A 21,911-nucleotide genomic window follows, 5' to 3' on the forward strand; every position below is an offset into this window, starting at 1 on the left:
CCTACCTTTACACCCCCCTACCTTTACACCCCCCTACCTTTACAACCCCCTACCTTTACACCCCCTTACCTTTACACCTCCCCTACCTTTACACCCCCCTACCTTTACACACCCTTACCTTTACACCAGGGCAAAACTTACAGTGGTGAGTGTGTCTCCTACCTCTTTATGTGGGTAATTGATGGCCAGTTTGTGTTTGTCCCGGTTCCTGGCTGGTCTCTCTGGGGTAGTGCGTAGTATGTAGTGTATAGTACACTGAGTATACTAAACATTAGGAACCCCCCCCCTTTTCCCTCAGAACAGACTCAATTCGTCGGGCACGGACTCTATAAGGTGTTGAAAGTGTTCCACAGGGACCCTGGCCCATGTTGACTCCAATGCTTCCACCACCCAAAGGATGTCCTTGGGTGGTGGACCATTCTTGACATACACAGGAAACTGTTGAGAGTGAAAAACCCCAGCAGCGTTGCAGTTCTTGACACAAACTGGTGCGCCTGGCTCCTACTACCATACCCCTGTTCTAAGGCACTTAAAATATTTTGTCTTGACCATTCACCCTCTGAATACAACACACATACACAATCCATGTCTCAATTGTCTCAAGCCTTAAAAATCTTTCTTTAACCCGTCTCCTCCCCTTCATCTACACTGATTGAAGTGGATTTAACAAGTGACATCAATAAGGAATCATATCTTTAATCTGGATTCACCTGGTCAGTCTATGTCATGGAAAGAGCAGGTGTTCTTAATGTTTTGTATACTCATTGTATATAGTGTGTAGTGTAGTGTGGATCATACCTCTTAGTGTTGGTATTTGATGGCCAGTTTGAGATTGTCCAGGTCAAGGCTGGTCTCTCTGGGGTCCACTTCTCCACTGTCATCTCTAGTGTAGTATGGAGTGTGTACTCTGTAGTGTGTATTATATAGTATATAGTAATAGTATAATATGTCCTACCTCTTTGTGTTGGTATTTGATGGCCAGTTTGAGTTTGGCCAAGTCATGGCTGGTCTCTCTGGGGTCCAGTTCTTCACTGTCATCTCTGTGGTTCAGTATGGTCTCCAGCTCTCTGCTGCTCCTAGCCTGGTCCAGCAGGTCTTTGGCAAACAGCTTACACTGCTGAGACAGTTCCTCATACTCCTGACGGAACTCATTCTCCACCTAGGAAGAGGAATAAACAGGTTATTAACTGTTATAACGCCTGTATAACCCTTTATAAACATGTTATAAACACCACACCGCTGAGACAGTTCCTCATATTCCTGACGGAACTCATTCTCCACCTAGGAAGAGGAATAAAGAGGTTATTAACTGTTATAACGCCTGTATAACCCTTTATAAACATGTTATAAACACCACACTGCTGAGACAGTTCGTCATACTCCTGACGGAACTCATTCTCCACCTAGGAAGAGGAATAAACAGGTTATTAACCATTATAAAGCCTTTATAACCATTTATAAACATGTTATGAACACCACACTGCTGAGACAGTTCCTCATATTCCTGACGGAACTCATTCTCCACCTAGGAAGAGGAATAAACAGGTTATTAACTGTTATAACGCCTGTATAACCCTTTATAAACATGTTATAAACACCACACTGCTGAGACAGTTCCTCATACTCCTGACGGAACTCATTCTCCACCTAGGAAGAGGAATAAACAGGTTATCAACCGTTATAAAGCCTTTATAACCCTTTATAAACATGTTATAAACACCACACTGCTGCGACAGTTCCTCATACTCCTGACGGAACTCATTCTCCACCTAGGAAGAGGAATAAACAGGTTATTAACTGTTATAAAGCCTGTATAACCCTTTATAAACATGTTATAAACACCACACTGCTGAGACAGTTCCTCATACTCCTGACGGAACTCATTCTCCACCTAGGAAGAGGAATAAACAGGTTATTAACTGTTATAACGCCTGTATAACCCTTTATAAACATGTTATAAACACCACACTGCTGCGACAGTTCCTCATACTCCTGACGGAACTCATTCTCCACCTAGGAAGAGGAATAAACAGGTTATTAACTGTTATAAAGCCTGTATAACCCTTTATAAACATGTTATAAACATCACACTGCTGCGACAGTTCCTCATACTCCTGACGGAACTCATTCTCCACCTAGGAAGAGAAATAAACAGGTTATTAACTGTTATAAAGCCTGTATAACCCTTTATAAACATGTTATAAACATCACACTGCTGCGACAGTTCCTCATACTCCTGACGGAACTCATTCTCCACCTAGGAAGAGGAATAAACAGTAACACACTGTTTGTAACCACTTATAAAGGCTTTATTACCCTTAATATGTATTTTAAACTGCTGGAGAAACGGTGTTACAGACCTTGCTGAGTTCTTTGAGTTCCCAGCCCAGTCTGAAGGCAGTGAGGATGGGGTCTTCACTGGAGAGAGAGATGAGAGAGGGAGAGGCCAGTGCCTTATAGATGTTCAGACGAGACCTGGAGTGACGCAGGCTGTCCACCTACAGGAAGGACAGAGAGGAGAGGAGAGGAGAGGAGAGGAGAGGATGAGAGAGGTCATGGCCTTATAGATGTTCAGACGAGACCTGGAGTGACGCAGGCTGTCCACCTACAGGAATAGGCAACCCTGTTCATGGAGTGCCTGGTCTTCCAGGTTTGTTAAATCATAAACACGAAAAGCCGGTGTCCCTCCAGAACCAGGGTTGCCTGCCCCTGACCTACAGGAAGGAGAGGAGAAACAGATCGTTTTTAGGAAGATGGACAGTTTAGGAAATTGGGGTTATAATTTGACAAAGCAAAACAACTTTATATTTTAAGTAGTAATAGTAATCTAATAGTCTGTACATTTACTGTAATAGTCTGTACATTTACTGTAATAGTCTGCACATTTACTGTAATAGTCTGCACATTTACTTAACATGACCAATGTGTTTGCATGTTCCCAAAAGTTAATCTGGAACTAAATGTCCAATGTGTTTCCATGTTCCCAAAAGTTAATCTGGAACTAAATGTCCAATGTGTTTGCAAGTTCCCAAAAGTCAATCTGGAACTAAACGTCCAATGTGTTTGCAAGTTCCCAAAAGTCAATCTGGAACTAAACGTCCAATGTGTTTGCAAGTTCCCAAAAGTCAATCTGGAACTAAACGTCCAATGTGTTTGCAAGTTCCCAAAAGTCAATCTGGAACTAAACGTGTTTTGCTGGATGAATTTGAGATTAAGACACGAGATAAAGGCTTCCGGCGACAATGTGGCGAGGAGCAGAAGCTAAGTAAAGAGGCTGTGTAGCTCCGACTATATTTGAAATAATTATTCAACGCCTAGTTACACACAACTAATTGACCAGGATACATGGAAAAAACGTTATCTCAGCCTGCAGCTGCTGCTACCAAGGAAAATGGCGGTGAATAAAAGCCTGAAGACCCAGTTCTAAAGGAGAGTTGCAAAATGAGCAAAAATCCCAAAGAGAAAATTGCGAAAGTGGGTGAAGATGTGGCTGAATATAAAACACACAGCGGGGGAAGATGTGGCTGAAACACAACACATAGTGGGGGAAGATGTAGCTGAAACACAACACACAGCGGGGGAAGATGTGGCTGAAACACAACACATAGTGGGGGAAGATGTAGCTGAAACACAACACACAGCGGGGGAAGATGTGGCTGAAACACAACACATAGTGGGGGAAGATGTAGCTGAAACACAACACACAGCGGGGGAAGATGTAGCTGAAACACAACACACAGCGGGGGAAGATGTGGCTGAAACACAACACACAGCGGGGGAAGATGTGGCTGAAACACAACACATAGTGGGGGAAGATGTAGCTGAAACACAACACACAGCGGGGGAAGATGTGGCTGAAAATAAAACACACAGCGGGGGAAGATGTGGCTGAAACACAACACACAGCGAGGGAAGATGTGGCTGAAACACAACACACAGCTGGGAAGATGTGGCTGAAACACAACACACAGTGAGGAAGATGTGGCTGATATAAAACACACAGTGGGGGAAAATGTGGCTGAAACACAACACACAGTGGGGGAAGATTAGTTTAGTGTTCTAGGTGTTGGGTACTACCAGTCATTAGTTTAGTGTTCTAGGGGGGTACTACCAGTCATTAGTTTAGTGTTCTAGGTGTTGGGTACTACCAGTCATTAGTTTAGTGTTCTAGGGGGGTACTACCAGTCATTAGGTTAGTGTTCTAGGGGGGTACTACCAGTCATTAGGTTAGTGTTCTAGGGGGGTACTACCAGTCATTAGTTTAGTGTTCTAGGTGTTGGGTACTACCTGTCATTAGTTTAGTGTTCTAGGGGGGTACTACCAGTCATTAGTTTAGTGTTCTAGGTGTTGGGTACTACCTGTCATTAGTTTGGTGTTCTAGGGGGGTACTACCAGTCATGAGTTTAGTGTTCTAGGGGAGTACTACCAGTCATTAGTTTAGTGTTCTAGGGGGGTACTACCAGTCATTAGTTTAGTGTTCTAGGTGTTGGGTACTACCAGTCATTAGTTTAGTGTTCTAGGGGGGTACTACCAGTCATTAGTTTAGTGTTCTAGGTGTTGGGTACTACCAGTCATTAGTTTAGTGTTCTAGGGGGGTACTACCAGTCATTAGTTTAGTGTTCTAGGGGGGTACTACCTGTCATTAGTTTAGTGTTCTAGGTGTTGGGTACTACCAGTCATTAGTTTAGTGTTCTAGGTGTTGGGTACTACCTGTCATTAGTTTAGTGTTCTAGGGGGGTACTACCTGTCATTAGTTTAGTGTTCTAGGTGGGGGGTACTACCAGTCATTAGTTTAGTGTTCTAGGGGGGTACTACCAGTCATTAGTTTAGTGTTCTAGGTGTTGGGTACTACCAGTCATTAGTTTAGTGTTCTAGGTGTTGGGTACTACCTGTCATTAGTTTAGTGTTCTAGGTGGGGGGTACTACCAGTCATTAGTTTAGTGTTCTAGGTGTTGGGTACTACCAGTCATTAGTTTAGTGTTCTAGGGGGGTACTACCAGTCATTAGTTTAGTGTTCTAGGTGTTGGGTACTACCAGTCATTAGTTTAGTGTTCTAGGGGGGTACTACCAGTCATTAGTTTAGTGTTCTAGGTGTTGGGTACTACCAGTCATTAGTTTAGTGTTCTAGGTGTTGGGTACTACCAGTCATTAGTTTAGTGTTCTAGGTGTTGGGTACTACCAGTCATTAGTTTAGTGTTCTAGGTGTTGGGTACTACCAGTCATTAGTTTAGTGTTCTAGGGGGGTACTACCAGTCATTAGTTTAGTGTTCTAGGGGGGTACTACCTGTCATTAGTTTAGTGTTCTAGGGGGGTACTACCAGTCATTAGTTTAGTGTTCTAGGTGTTGGGTACTACCAGTCATTAGTTTAGTGTTCTAGGGGGGTACTACCTGTCATTAGTTTAGTGTTCTAGGGGGGTACTACCTGTCATTAGTTTAGTGTTCTAGGTGTTGGGTACTACCAGTCATTAGTTTAGTGTTCTAGGTGTTGGGTACTACCAGTCATTAGTTTAGTGTTCTAGGTGCTGGGTACTACCTGTCATTAGTTTAGTGTTCTAGGTGTTGGGTACTACCAGTCATTAGTTTAGTGTTCTAGGGGGGTACTACCTGTCATTAGTTTAGTGTTCTAGGGGGGTACTACCAGTCATTAGTTCAGTGTTCTAGGTGTTGGGTACTACCAGTCATTAGGTTAGTGTTCTAGGTGTTGGGTACTACCAGTCATTAGTTTAGTGTTCTAGGGGGGTACTACCAGTCATTAGTTTAGTGTTCTAGGGGGGTACTACCTGTCATTAGTTTAGTGTTCTAGGGGGGTACTACCAGTCATTAGTTTAGTGTTCTAGGGGGGTACTACCAGTCATTAGTTTAGTGTTCTAGGGGGGTACTACCAGTCATTAGTTTAGTGTTCTAGGTGTTGGGTACTACCAGTCATTAGTTTAGTGTTCTAGGGGGGTACTACCAGTCATTAGTTTAGTGTTCTAGGTGTTGGGTACTACCAGTCATTAGTTTAGTGTTCTAGGGGGGTACTACCAGTCATTAGTTTAGTGTTCTAGGTGTTGGGTACTACCAGTCATTAGTTTAGTGTTCTAGGGGGGTACTACCAGTCATTAGTTTAGTGTTCTAGGTGTTGGGTACTACCAGTCATTAGTTTAGTGTTCTAGGTGTTGGGTACTACCAGTCATTAGTTTAGTGTTCTAGGGGGGTACTACCAGTCATTAGTTTAGTGTTCTAGGTGTTGGGTACTACCAGTCATTAGTTTAGTGTTCTAGGTGTTGGGTACTACCAGTCATTAGTTTAGTGTTCTAGGTGTTGGGTACTACCAGTCATTAGTTTAGTGGTCTAGGTGTTGGGTACTACCTGTCATTAGTTTAGTGTTCTAGGTGTTGGGTACTACCAGTCATTAGTTTAGTGTTCTAGGGGGGTACTACCAGTCATTAGTTTAGTGTTCTAGGGGGGTACTACCTGTCATTAGTTTAGTGTTCTAGGGGGGTACTACCAGTCGTTTTCTTTCTTTGATTCGCTAAGCAGTGGCTATCAGAAACTCATTGATTTAAATTATTCTAACACTCGTCACGTTTTGGTCATATTCACAACGTTTCAGAAACGATGACCAATGTGATTAAAGTTACCTTGTGGAACGTGAACGGAGAAGGTTCATGTTTAAAAAGATGAAAGGTGTTGACTTATCTTAAACCAAAAAAACGCTCAGATGTGATTATGCTCCAAGAGTCCCACCTGCTTACCGAAAGGATACTCCTAGGGTGGGCGACAGATGGATAGGCAGTGCTTACCAATATCGTACTTTTTGGAGAAATGTCCTCTGGTCTGATGAAACAAAAATAGAACTGTTTGGCCATAATGACCAGTGTATATATTTTATTGTCCATGTTCACATGGAAGAAGAGTTGAAGTATCAAGATGGATGAATCTTGATTTAACCGGTTTCAGGACAAAATATAATATTGGGAAATATTTATGTTCCGAATGAGGAAGACCCAGACTGCTTCCTTCTACTTAACTAAATAATTCTGGATTTCTGTGATTTTCCTCTGGTACTAAAAGGGGGGGGTTATAATCAGGTCCATGATACTGTTTTAGATACACTACCAGTCCAACGTTTGGACACACCTGCTCATTCAAGGGTTTTTCTTGATTTTTACTATTTTCTAGTAGTCACCAAAATAGTGAAGACATCGAAACTATGAAATAATACATATGGAATCATGTAGTAACCAAAAAAAAGTGCAAAACAAAAATATATTCATTTGTATATCAAAGTAGCCACCCTTTGCCTTGATGACATCTTTTCACACTCTTGGCATTCTCTCACCGGGGGGTGTGGGTGAAAAATGAAACGGTGCATTCTGGGGGGGTGTTCACGCCCATTGACTTTTTCTGCATTTTGTTGCGTTGCGGCCTTGTTCTAGAATGGATTAGGTAGTTTTTTCCCTCGTCGGTCTGCACGCGGTGCCCGTCGTGGTGGGGTGGGGGCGGGTTGTGGTGTGGTGTGGCGGGGTTTGGTGTGGCGGGGTTTGGCAGGGTGTGGTGTGGCGGGCGTGGCGGGGTGTGGTGTGGCGGGGTTTGGCAGGGGTGTGGTGTGGCGGGCGTGGCGGGTGGTGTGGTGTGGCGGGGCATGGTGGGGTGTGGTGTGGCTGGGTGTGGCGGGGTGTGGCGTGGTGTGGTGTGGTGGGGTGGGGTGTGGCGTGGCGTGGTGTGGCGTGGCGGTGTGTGGTGTGGCGGGGTGTGGCGGGGTGTGGTGTGGCGTGGCGGGGCGTGGCGGGGTGTGGCAGGGTGTGGTGTGGTGTGGCGGGGTGTTTCGGGGTGTGGTGTGGTTTGGCGGGTGTGGCAGGGTGTGGCGGAGTGTGGTGTAGTGTGGTGTGGCGGGGTGTGGCGGGGTGTGGTGTGGCGGGGTGTGGTGTGGTGGGGTGTGGTGTGGTGTGTGTGTGGTGTGGCGGGGTGTGGCGTGGTGTGGTGTGGTGTGGCGGGGTGTGGCGGGGTGTGGTGTGGTGTGGTGTGGCGGGGTGTGGTGTGGCGGGGTGTGGTGTGGTTTTGGTGTGGCGGGGCATGGTGGGTTGTGGCGGGGTGTGGCGGGGGTGGCGGGGTGTGGTGTGGTGTTGTGTGGCGGGGTGTGGTGTGGTGTGGCAGGGTGTGGCGGAGTGTGGTGTGGCGGGGTGTGGTGTGGCAGAGTGGGGCGGGGTGTGGTGTGGCGGGGTGTGGTGTGGTGTGGCGGGGTGTGGTGTGGCGGGGCGTGGTGGGTTGTGGCGGGGTGTGGCGGGGCGGGGTGTGGCGGGGTGTGGCGTGGCGGGGTGTGGCGTGGTGTGGCAGGGTATGGTGTGGTGTGGCGGGGTGTGGCGTGGTTTGGCGGGGTGTGGCGGAGTGTGGTGTGGTGTGGCGTGGTGTGGTGTGGCGTGGTGTGGTGTGGCGTGGTGTGGTGTGGCGGGGTGTGGTGGGGTGTGGTGTGGTGTGGCGGGGTGTGGCGTGGTGTGGTGTGGCGGGGTGTGGTGTGGTGTGGCGTGGTGTGGCGTGGCGTGGCGTGGCGTGGCGTGGTGTGGCGGGGTGTGGTGTGGTGTGGCGGGGTGTGGTGTGGCGGGGTGTGGTGTGGTGTGGTGTGGGGTGTTGTGTGGTGTGGCGGGGTGTGGTGTGGCGGGGTGTGGCGTGGCGTGGTGTTGTTTGGTGTGGCGGGCGTGGTGGTTGTGTGGCGGGGTGTGGCGGGGTGTGGCGTGGTGTGGTGGGGTGTGGCGGTGGTGTGGCGGGGTGTGGTGTGGTGTGGCAGGGTGTGGCGGGGTGTGGCGGGGTGTGGTGTGGCGGGGTGTGGTGTGGTGTGGTGTGGTGTGGTGTGGGGGGGTGTGGTGTGGTGTGGCGGGGTGTGGTGGGGCGTGGTGTGGTGTGGCACGGTGTGGTGTGGTGTGGCGGGGTGTGGTGTGGCATGGTGTGGTGTGGTGTGGCGGGGTGTGGCGGGGTGTGGTGTGGCGGGGTGTGGCGGGGTGTGGTGTGGCGGGGTGTGGTGTGGTATGGTGTGGTGGGGTGTGGTGTGGTGTAGTGTGGTGTGGTGTGGTGTGGCGGGGTGTGGTGTGGTGTGGTGTGGCGGGGTGTGGTGTGGTGTGGCGGGGTGTGGTATGGCGGGGTGTGGCGGGGTGTGGCGGGGTGTGGTGTGGCGTGGCGGGGTGTGGCGGGGTGTGGCGTGGTGTGGCGGGGTGTGGTGTGGCAGGGTGTGGTGTGGTGTGGCGGGGTGTGGTGTGGCGTGGTGTGGTGTGGCGGGGTGTGGTGTGGTGTGGTGTGGCGGGGTGTGGCGGGGTGTGGCGTGGTGTGGTGTGGCGGGGTGTGGTGTGGTGTGGTGGGGTGTGGTGTGGTGTGGTGTGGCGGGGTGTGGTGTGGCGGGGTGTGGTGTGGTGTGGCGGGGTGTGGTATGGCGGGGTGTGGTGGGGTATGGCGGGGTGTGGTGTGGCGTGGCGGGGTGTGGCGGGGTGTGGCGTGGTGTGGCGGGGTGTGGTGTGGCGGGGTGTGGTGTGGCGGGGTGTGGCGGGGTGTGGCGGGGTGTGGCGGGGTGTGGTGTGGTGTGGCGGGGTGTGGTGTGGTGTGGCGGGGTGTGGTGTGGCGGGGCGTGGTGTGGCGGGGCGTGGTGTGGCGTGGCATGGCGTGGCGGGGCTTGGCAGGGCGTTGCGGGGCATGGCGGGGCGTGTGTGTGTGTTCAATGCCAAATGGAATTCAATTGCATTGTTGTCATATTGTGAAAGGAAACAATAAAAATTGTCATATCAAAAAGGTACGTAAAACATTTATATTTGACATAAATTCCCATCACACCTCGGAGCTGGAGGAACACTCGACACAGTCACATCGTATCTGGTGGGGTCTGGGGATGGCCACCTTCCTCTTGACCAGTAGTTTAATGATCTCATAGTTGTTAGTGTGAGCTGCCAGGATAACAGGAGTTATGTCCGGAGTAAACTCTGAGAACTGACTGTCCATCAGCAGGGATGGGACCTGGGAGGAAGAGAGGAGGGAGAGGAGAGAGGAGGGAGGAGAGGGGAAGAGAGGAGGAAAAGAAGGGGGAAAGACAAAACAAAAGGTAAGTATGAAAGACCTGAGAAAGGACCTTGAAGAGGAGAGAGTGGTGTTGAAAATGAAATACAGTAGAGAGTGACAGAGAGTGGGTTTTTGGTTTAGTTTCTTTCATCTCTCTAAGGAGTGAAGACTATTTTTCTCTCTCTCTCTCTCTCTCTCTCTCTCTCTCTCTTTCTCTCTCTGTCTCCCTCGCACCGTCTCTCTCTGTTGAGGCATGGATGAAGAAATGCATTTCACAGTTATTCAGAGAGGAGCGAGAGAGAGAACTGGGGACCGGGAGAGAGAGGGGGAGAAAGAACCTCCGTGACAACTGATAAGATGGCAGGGGAGAAAAACAATCCACCAGGTGAGAGGAATAGAGGAGAGAGAGGAGACAGAGGGAGGACAGATGAGAAATAGGAAAGAGAGAGAGAGAGAGAGAAGGAGAGAGGAGACAGAGGGAGAGAGGACAGAGGGAGAGAGGAGAAATGAGAGAGAGGGAGAGAGGAGACAGAGGGAGAGAGGACAGATGAGAAAGGGGGAGAGCGAGGGATAGAGGAGACAGAGGGAGAGGGAGAGACAGAGAGAGAGGGAGAGAGGATACAGAGGGAGAGAGAGAGAGAGAGAGAGAGAGAGAGAGAGAGAGAGAGAGAGAGAGGACCGAGGAGAAAGAGAGGGAGAGAGGAGACAGAAGGAGAGAGGACAGAGGAGAAATAGGAGAGAGAGAGGGGGAGAGAGAAGACAGGAGAGAGAGAGGGAGACAGATGGAGAGAGGACAGAGAGAGAGAGAGAGAGAGAGAGAGAGAGAGAGAGATCCCTATATAGTGAATGAGAATTATAATCCAATTACATTCACTTACACTACAATTCTCTCTCTCTCTCTCTCTCACACACACCACACAACCTTATCCCCCACCCCTCTCTCCACTCGGTCTCCTATGAGACAGCAGCAACTCCACAGTCCCTACCTGTTTCTCTCCACTCGGTCTCCTATGAGACAGCAGCAACTCCACAGTCCCTACCTGTTTCTCTCCACTCGGTCTCCTATGAGACAGCAGCAACTCCACAGTCCCTACCTGTTTCTCTCCACTCGATCTCCTATGAGAACTCCACAGTCCCGACCTGTTTCTCTCCACTAGGTCTCCTATGAGACAGCAGCAACTCCACAGTCCCTACCTGTTTCTCTCCACTAGGACTCCTATGAGACAGCAGCAACTCCCCAGTCCCTACCTGTTTCTCTCCACGCGGTTTCCTATGAGACAGCAGCAACTCCACAGTCCCTACCTGTTTCTCTCCACTCGGTCTCCTATGAGACAGCAGCAACTCCACAGTCCCTACCTGTTTCTCTCCACTCGGTCTCCTATGAGACAGCAGCAACTCCACAGTCCCTACCTGTTTCTCTCCACTCGATCTCCTATGAGACAGCAGCAACTCCACAGTCCCTACCTGTTTCTCTCCACGCGGTCTCCTATGATCAGCAGCAACTCCACAGTCCCTACCTGTTTCTCTCCACGCGGTCTCCTATGATCAGCAGCAACTCCACAGTCCCTACCTGTTTCTCTCCACTCGGTCTCCTATGAGACAGCAGCAACTCCACAGTCCCTACCTGTTTCTCTCCACTCGGTCTCCTATGATCAGCAGCAACTCCACAGTCCCTACCTGTTTCTCTCCACTCGGTCTCCTATGAGACAGCAGCAACTCCACAGTCCCTACCTGTTTCTCTCCACTCGGTCTCCTATGAGAACTCCACAGTCCCTACCTGTTTCTCTCCACTCGATCTCCTATGAGACAGCAGCAACTCCACAGTCCCTACCTGTTTCTCTCCACTCGGTTTCCTATGAGACAGCAGCAACTCCACGGCCCCCACCACCTCTTTCCGTATGGCGTAGAGAAGGGCGTCTCCCGTAGCAACCCCGTGGTCCAGAAGTAGTTCCATCACCTCCAGGTTCTCGTTCTCGATTGCGATGAGTAGCGCGCTCCGCCCCAGAGGGTCCAGACAGTTTACATCCATGTTATAGTATACCTCCGCCTCACGCAACGCGTGCTTCACACCCACATAGTCCCCTGGAGACAGTAGGGTAGGGTTAGGGGACAGAGGGACAGAGGGGTAGGGTTAGGGGACAGAGGGACAGAGGGGTAGGGTTAGGGGACAGAGGGACAAAGGGGTAGGGTTAGGGGACAGAGGGACAGAGGGGTAGGGTTAGGGGACAGAGGGACAGAGGGGTAGGGTTAGGGGAGAGACCATGCTTCACATCTACATAGTCCCCTGGAGACAGTAGGGTAGGGTTGAGGGACAGAGGGAGGAGAGAGATACACTACATGACCTAAAGTATGTGGACACCTGCTCATCCAACATCTCGTTCTAAAATCATGGGCATTAATATGGAGTTGGTCCTCCCCCCTTTGCTGCTATAACAGCCTCCACTCTTCTGGGAAGGCTTTCGACTAGATGTTGGAACATTTCTGCAGGGGGACTTGCTTCCATTCAGCCACGAACATTAGAGAGGTCGGGCACTGATGTTGGGCGATTAGGCCTGGCTCGCAGTCGGCGTTCCAATTCATCCCAAAGGTGTTCGATGGGGTTGAGATCAGGGCTCTGTGCAGGCCAGTCATATTCTTCCACACCAATCTTGACAAACCATTTCTGTATGGACCTCGCTTTGTGCACAGGGGCATTGTCATGCTGAAACAGGAAACGGCCTTCCCCAAATTGTTGCCACAAAGTTGGAAGCACAGAATCATCTACAATCTCATTGTATGCTGTAGCGTTAAGATTTCCCTTCACTGGAACCAAGGGGCCTAGCCCGAATCATGAAAAACAGCCCCAGACCATTATTCCTCCTCCACCAAACTTTACAGTTGGGACATAGTGCCAATGCAATCTGGCAGTCCGACGGACGTTTCCACTTCACAATAACAGAGCTTATGGTTGACCGGGGGCAGCTCTAGCAGGGCAGAAATTTGACGAACTGACTTGTTGGAAAGGTGGTATCCTATGACGGTGCCACGTTGAAAGTCACTGAGCTCTTCAGTAAGGCCCATTCTTCTTCCAATGTTTGTCTACGGAGATTACATGGCTTGTGTGCTCAATTTTATACACCTGTCAGCAACGGGTGTGGCTGAAATAGCCAAATCAACTAATTTGAAGGGGTGTCCACATACTTTTGTATATATATTGCATAAGTTAGGGCTAAGGACCATGTTGTCGTAAACCTCCGCCTCGCACACAGCTTCACACCATAGTCCCCTGGAGATAGGGTCAGGACAAAGAAATACCTTTTAGCATTTTTGACAATAGAAACTCGTTTTAGTCATTTTTTGTTGTTGTTGACAATAGTATCGTTACTTGAAATGTAAGTCAAGTTTCTTTAAGTTCCTGTAAGTTGTCTTTTGAAACACGGACAACGGTGATACTGTAAGGTGAATGCACCAATTTGTAAGTCGCTCTGGATAAGAGCGTCTGCTAAATGACGTAAATGTAAATGTAAAATGTCAAGGAGGGTACTCAAGGACGCAGGAGGGGTGAAGTCAGGCGCAGGAGACAAATGTCCGTGAAACACACGTTTAATGAGCGTAATCCTCAAACAGCCAAAAACAGGCAAGGCAGGGCAGGAATACAAAATACACAGTATGAGCCCGGAAACAAAGTAGGGGCGCAGCCCAAAACTCATCAGCCTTACACATACACAGGCAGAGGAAAAACACCGAACCCCAGCCTAACCAACCTGACGAAAACAATCACGCACAAAAAACAAACCTAAACAGAAAGCCTAAATACCCCCCGTCCCCCACCCCCCACTAATGAACTAATACAACACAGGTGCAAACCTAAACTAGACCTAACAAAAGGAAAAAGAACAGAGGATCGGTGGCAGCTAGTAGGCCGGCGACGACGACCGCCGAGCGCCACCCGAACGGGGAGAGGCGCCACCTTCAGTCGACGTTGTGACAGTACCCCCCCCTGACGTGCGGCTCCCGACAGATACGATATTATTAGGGAGGATGATAAATGAGACTGTGTAGATAGAGAGTACAAAGTACTCTTACATTTCTGGGTTTTGACATAATTACTAATACCGTAAAAGTTCAATTATACACACAGCTTTTGCTAATTTGTATAGTTAATTGTTAAATTCGAGTATTTTAATAACTTTCTTAATTTCCTGCACTAATGTGTTATAATTTACACACTGTGTCACGTTTCTTTTGTCTTAGTGTGACTCTATAAAAATAAAAAAACTTTATAAAAAAGTTTCCATGACAATGATTTTTCTCCTCTTTGACTGTGCATTTTTGGCGGTTCCAACCAGCTGATTTTCAGGGTTCTTTATTCCTGAAGTTGTTGACTGTTTTTGTATTTGCCAGTAAGCTAGATGTTAGCAGCAAACGGCTAGCAGTTCTTAGCTGTTAGCAGCAAATGGCTAGCAGTTCTCAACTGTTAGCAGCAAATGGCTAGCAGTTCTCAGCTGTTAGCAGCAAATGGCTAGCAGTTCTCAACTGTTAGCAGCAAATGGCTAGCGGTTCTCAGCTGTTAGCAGCAAACGGCTAGCAGTTCTCAGCTGTTAGCAGCAAACGGCTAGCAGTTCTCAGTTGTTAGCAGCAAACGGCTAGCAGTTCTCAGCTGTTAGCAGCAAACGGCTAGCAGTTCTCAGCTGTTAGCAGCAAACGGCTAGCAGTTCTCAGCTGTTAGCAGCAAACGGCTAGCAGTTCTCAGCTGTTAGCAGCAAACGGCTAGCAGTTCTCAGCTGTTAGCAGCAAACGGCTAGCAGTTCTTAGCTGTTAGCAGCAAACGGCTAGCAGTTCTCAGCTGTTAGCAGCAAACGGCTAGCAGTTCTCAGCTGTTAGCAGCTCTCAGCTGTTAGCAGCAAACAGCTAGCAGTTCTCAGTTGTTAGCAGCAAATGGCTAGCAGTTCTTAGCTGTTAGCAGCAAATGGCTAGCAGTTCTCAGCTGTTAGCAGCAAACGGCTAGCAGTTCTCAGCTGTTAGCAGCAAACGGCTAGCAGTTCTTACTTGCGATAAAAACGGATGATTACCATCATTTTTGTTGTTGTTGTCATTAATTAATTAATTAATGTGACAAATCCAACATTAAAACTCGTAAACAATTTATGGTAATTCATGGTAAATTCTTAAAGAATGAATTTAGCCCTGCCGTTTATTTGAACCAGGCGTTTATTTGCTGAAATGCGTACCATTGCCCGGTTAGTAAAAAGGGAAAGGCATCTATTTGAGACGCTGCATTTATTTGAAGTTTTACGGTCTATATTTTCACATACTATGTTTGTGAGGTAACTATATGGCTGTATATTACCTTTCTCAACGGCAGTGAGGTAGGCCCTCTCCTCAGCAGAGAGCTCCACCTCAGCCCGTACAATCTGCAGTGGGATTCTGTCTCGGTACGGAGAGTAGCTCACTTTCTGATAATACAACTGGGCCATTGGATTCATCTGGCCTGGCTGAGAGAGAGAAGGGGAGAGGGAGAGAGAGAGAGAGAGAGAGAGAGAGAGAGAGAGAGAGAGAGAGAGAGGGTCGAGAGAGAGAGAGGGAGAAGGGGTCGAGAGAGAGAGAGGGAGAAGGGGTCGAGGGAGAGAGAGGGAGAAGGGGTCGAGGGAGAGAGAGGGAGAAGGGGTCGAGGGAGAGAGAGAGAGAGAAGGGGAGAGAGAGAGAGAGAAGGGGAGAGGGAGAGAGAGAGAGAGAGAGAGAGAGAGAGAGAGAGAGAGAGAGAGAGAGAGAGAGAGAGAGAGAGAGAGAGAGAAAGAGAGAGAGAACACATTTAATGCATATAAATCAACATCAAAATAGCACACAGACTCTCAAAACATCTGGATTAACCTTGGTTCTACAGTGGTGGACATTGGCTCATTATTGCAGATGTCATTGAGATCATAGCCTTGGTTTGCCAGATCTGGTTCTGCATCGTGTAGAACATTAGGCGTTAAACATCTCGTTAATTATGAAATAGTTGGCTAAGCAGAAAACGGGAGCTGGATAAAGAAAAGACAAAACCAGGACAAATAGAACTTGTTCAGCAGTGGTGAACAAATACTATTACAGATATCTGGATTGGGTTGAATTAACACATATTACAGATATCTGGATTGGGTTGAATTAACACATATTACAGATATCTGGATTGGGTTGAATTAACACATATTACAGATATCTGGATTGGGTTGAATTAACACATATTACAGATATCTGGATTGGGTTGAATTAACACATATTATAGATATCTGGATTGGGTTGAATTAACACATATTACAGATATCTGGATTGGGTTGAATTAACACATATTACAGATATCTGGATTGGGTTGAATTAACACATATTACAGATATCTGGATTGGGTTGAATTAACACATATTACAGATATCTGGATTGGGTTGAATTAACACATATTACAGATATCTGGATTGGGTTGAATTAACACATATTACAGATATCTGGATTGGGTTGAATTAACACATATTACAGATATCTGGATTGGGTTGAATTAACACATATTACAGATATCTGGATTGGGTTGAATTAACACATATTACAGATATCTGGATTGGGTTGAATTAACACATATTACAGATATCTGGATTGGGTTGAATTAACACATATTACAGATATCTGGATTGGGTTGAATTAACACATATTACAGATATCTGGATTGGGTTGAATTAACACATATTACAGATATCTGGATTGGGTTGAATTAACACATATTACAGATATCTGGATTGGGTTGAATTAACACATATTACAGATATCTGGATTGGGTTGAATTAACACATATTACAGATATCTGGATTGGGTTGAATTAACACATATTACAGATATCTGGATTGGGTTGAATTAACACATATTACAGATATCTGGATTGGGTTGAATTAACACATATTACAGATATCTGGATTGGGTTGAATTAACACATATTACAGATATCTGGATTGGGTTGAATTAACACATATTACAGATATCTGGATTGGGTTGAATTAACACATATTACAGATATCTGGATTGGGTTGAATTAACACATATTACAGATATCTGGATTGGGTTGAATTAACACATATTACAGATATCTGGATTGGGTTGAATTAACACATATTACAGATATCTGGATTGGGTTGAATTAACACATATTACAGATATCTGGATTGGGTTGAATTAACACATATTACAGATATCTGGATTGGGTTGAATTAACACATATTACAGATATCTGGATTGGGTTGAATTAACACATATTACAGATATCTGGATTGGGTTGAATTAACACATATTACAGATATCTGGATTGGGTTGAATTAACACATATTACAGATATCTGGATTGGGTTGAATTAACACATATTACAGATATCTGGATTGGGTTGAATTAACACATATTACAGATATCTGGATTGGGTTGAATTAACACATATTACAGATATCTGGATTGGGTTGAATTAACACATATTACAGATATCTGGATTGGGTTGAATTAACACATATTACAGATATCTGGATTGGGTTGAATTAACACATATTACAGATATCTGGATTGGGTTGAATTAACACATATTACAGATATCTGGATTGGGTTGAATTAACACATATTACAGATATCTGGATTGGGTTGAATTAACACATATTACAGATATCTGGATTGGGTTGAATTAACACATATTACAGATATCTGGATTGGGTTGAATTAACACATATTACAGATATCTGGATTGGGTTGAATTAACACATATTACAGATATCTGGATTGGGTTGAATTAACACATATTACAGATATCTGGATTGGGTTGAATTAACACATATTACAGATATCTGGATTGGGTTGAATTAACACATATTACAGATATCTGGATTGGGTTGAATTAACACATATTACAGATATCTGGATTGGGTTGAATTAACACATATTACAGATATCTGGATTGGGTTGAATTAACACATATTACAGATATCTGGATTGGGTTGAATTAACACATATTACAGATATCTGGATTGGGTTGAATTAACACATATTACAGATATCTGGATTGGGTTGAATTAACACATATTACAGATATCTGGATTGGGTTGAATTAACACATATTACAGATATCTGGATTGGGTTGAATTAACACATATTACAGATATCTGGATTGGGTTGAATTAACACATATTACAGATATCTGGATTGGGTTGAATTAACACATATTACAGATATCTGGATTGGGTTGAATTAACACATATTACAGATATCTGGATTGGGTTGAATTAACACATATTACAGATATCTGGATTGGGTTGAATTAACACATATTACAGATATCTGGATTGGGTTGAATTAACACATATTACAGATATCTGGATTGGGTTGAATTAACACATATTACAGATATCTGGATTGGGTTGAATTAACACATATTACAGATATCTGGATTGGGTTGAATTAACACATATTACAGATATCTGGATTGGGTTGAATTAACACATATTACAGATATCTGGATTGGGTTGAATTAACACATATTACAGATATCTGGATTGGGTTGAATTAACACATATTACAGATATCTGGATTGGGTTGAATTAACACATATTACAGATATCTGGATTGGGTTGAATTAACACATATTACAGATATCTGGATTGGGTTGAATTAACACATATTACAGATATCTGGATTGGGTTGAATTAACACATATTACAGATATCTGGATTGGGTTGAATTAACACATATTACAGATATCTGGATTGGGTTGAATTAACACATATTACAGATATCTGGATTGGGTTGAATTAACACATATTACAGATATCTGGATTGGGTTGAATTAACACATATTACAGATATCTGGATTGGGTTGAATTAACACATATTACAGATATCTGGATTGGGTTGAATTAACACATATTACAGATATCTGGATTGGGTTGAATTAACACATATTACAGATATCTGGATTGGGTTGAATTAACACATATTACAGATATCTGGATTGGGTTGAATTAACACATATTACAGATATCTGGATTGGGTTGAATTAACACATATTACAGATATCTGGATTGGGTTGAATTAACACATATTACAGATATCTGGATTGGGTTGAATTAACACATATTACAGATATCTGGATTGGGTTGAATTAACACATATTACAGATATCTGGATTGGGTTGAATTAACACATATTACAGATATCTGGATTGGGTTGAATTAACACATATTACAGATATCTGGATTGGGTTGAATTAACACATATTACAGATATCTGGATTGGGTTGAATTAACACATATTACAGATATCTGGATTGGGTTGAATTAACACATATTACAGATATCTGGATTGGGTTGAATTAACACATATTACAGATATCTGGATTGGGTTGAATTAACACATATTACAGATATCTGGATTGGGTTGAATTAACACATATTACAGATATCTGGATTGGGTTGAATTAACACATATTACAGATATCTGGATTGGGTTGAATTAACACATATTACAGATATCTGGATTGGGTTGAATTAACACATATTACAGATATCTGGATTGGGTTGAATTAACACATATTACAGATATCTGGATTGGGTTGAATTAACACATATTACAGATATCTGGATTGGGTTGAATTAACACATATTACAGATATCTGGATTGGGTTGAATTAACACATATTACAGATATCTGGATTGGGTTGAATTAACACATATTACAGATATCTGGATTGGGTTGAATTAACACATATTACAGATATCTGGATTGGGTTGAATTAACACATATTACAGATATCTGGATTGGGTTGAATTAACACATATTACAGATATCTGGATTGGGTTGAATTAACACATATTACAGATATCTGGATTGGGTTGAATTAACACATATTACAGATATCTGGATTGGGTTGAATTAACACATATTACAGATATCTGGATTGGGTTGAATTAACACATATTACAGATATCTGGATTGGGTTGAATTAACACATATTACAGATATCTGGATTGGGTTGAATTAACACATATTACAGATATCTGGATTGGGTTGAATTAACACATATTACAGATATCTGGATTGGGTTGAATTAACACATATTACAGATATCTGGATTGGGTTGAATTAACACATATTACAGATATCTGGATTGGGTTGAATTAACACATATTACAGATATCTGGATTGGGTTGAATTAACACATATTACAGATATCTGGATTGGGTTGAATTAACACATATTACAGATATCTGGATTGGGTTGAATTAACACATATTATAGATATCTGGATTGGGTTGAATTAACACATATTACAGATATCTGGATTGGGTTGAATTAACACATATTACAGATATCTGGATTGGGTTGAATTAACACATATTACAGATATCTGGATTGGGTTGAATTAACACATATTACAGATATCTGGATTGGGTTGAATTAACACATATTACAGATATCTGGATTGGGTTGAATTAACACATATTACAGATATCTGGATTGGGTTGAATTAACACATATTACAGATATCTGGATTGGGTTGAATTAACACATATTACAGATATCTGGATTGGGTTGAATTAACACATATTACAGATATCTGGATTGGGTTGAATTAACACATATTACAGATATCTGGATTGGGTTGAATTAACACATATTACAGATATCTGGATTGGGTTGAATTAACACATATTACAGATATCTGGATTGGGTTGAATTAACACATATTACAGATATCTGGATTGGGTTGAATTAACACATATTACAGATATCTGGATTGGGTTGAATTAACACATATTACAGATATCTGGATTGGGTTGAATTAACACATATTACAGATATCTGGATTGGGTTGAATTAACACATATTACAGATATCTGGATTGGGTTGAATTAACACATATTACAGATATCTGGATTGGGTTGAATTAACACATATTACAGATATCTGGATTGGGTTGAATTAACACATATTACAGATATCTGGATTGGGTTGAATTAACACATATTACAGATATCTGGATTGGGTTGAATTAACACATATTACAGATATCTGGATTGGGTTGAATTAACACATATTACAGATATCTGGATTGGGTTGAATTAACACATATTACAGATATCTGGATTGGGTTGAATTAACACATATTACAGATATCTGGATTGGGTTGAATTAACACATATTACAGATATCTGGATTGGGTTGAATTAACACATATTACAGATATCTGGATTGGGTTGAATTAACACATATTACAGATATCTGGATTGGGTTGAATTAACACATATTACAGATATCTGGATTGGGTTGAATTAACACATATTACAGATATCTGGATTGGGTTGAATTAACACATATTACAGATATCTGGATTGGGTTGAATTAACACATATTACAGATATCTGGATTGGGTTGAATTAACACATATTACAGATATCTGGATTGGGTTGAATTAACACATATTACAGATATCTGGATTGGGTTGAATTAACACATATTACAGATATCTGGATTGGGTTGAATTAACACATATTACAGATATCTGGATTGGGTTGAATTAACACATATTACAGATATCTGGATTGGGTTGAATTAACACATATTACAGATATCTGGATTGGGTTGAATTAACACATATTACAGATATCTGGATTGGGTTGAATTAACACATATTATAGATATCTGGATTGGGTTGAATTAACACATATTACAGATATCTGGATTGGGTTGAATTAACACATATTACAGATATCTGGATTGGGTTGAATTAACACATATTACAGATATCTGGATTGGGTTGAATTAACACATATTACAGATATCTGGATTGGGTTGAATTAACACATATTACAGATATCTGGATTGGGTTGAATTAACACATATTACAGATATCTGG

General features: G+C 44.0%; 1 protein-coding gene across 1 annotated transcript in view; it reads right to left on the minus strand.

Annotated features, from left to right (window-relative positions):
• The window catches only part of LOC106591872 (short transient receptor potential channel 5), a 101,106-nt gene that overhangs the window by 47,428 nt on the left and 31,767 nt on the right, over positions 1-21,911 (minus strand). The window contains exons 2-6 of the mRNA XM_045721442.1: positions 15,351-15,495; positions 11,853-12,103; positions 9,800-9,979; positions 2,361-2,498; positions 956-1,159 (exon numbers count right to left, since the gene is read on the minus strand). Of these exons, the coding sequence (XP_045577398.1) occupies positions 956-1,159; positions 2,361-2,498; positions 9,800-9,979; positions 11,853-12,103; positions 15,351-15,486 (909 nt within the window). The 5' untranslated portion in view covers positions 15,487-15,495. The remainder of the gene's footprint in view (positions 1-955; positions 1,160-2,360; positions 2,499-9,799; positions 9,980-11,852; positions 12,104-15,350; positions 15,496-21,911) is intronic.

Source organism: Salmo salar, chromosome ssa07 (genome assembly GCF_905237065.1).
Source record: "Salmo salar chromosome ssa07, Ssal_v3.1, whole genome shotgun sequence".
Taxonomy (NCBI): Eukaryota; Metazoa; Chordata; class Actinopteri; order Salmoniformes; family Salmonidae; genus Salmo; species Salmo salar.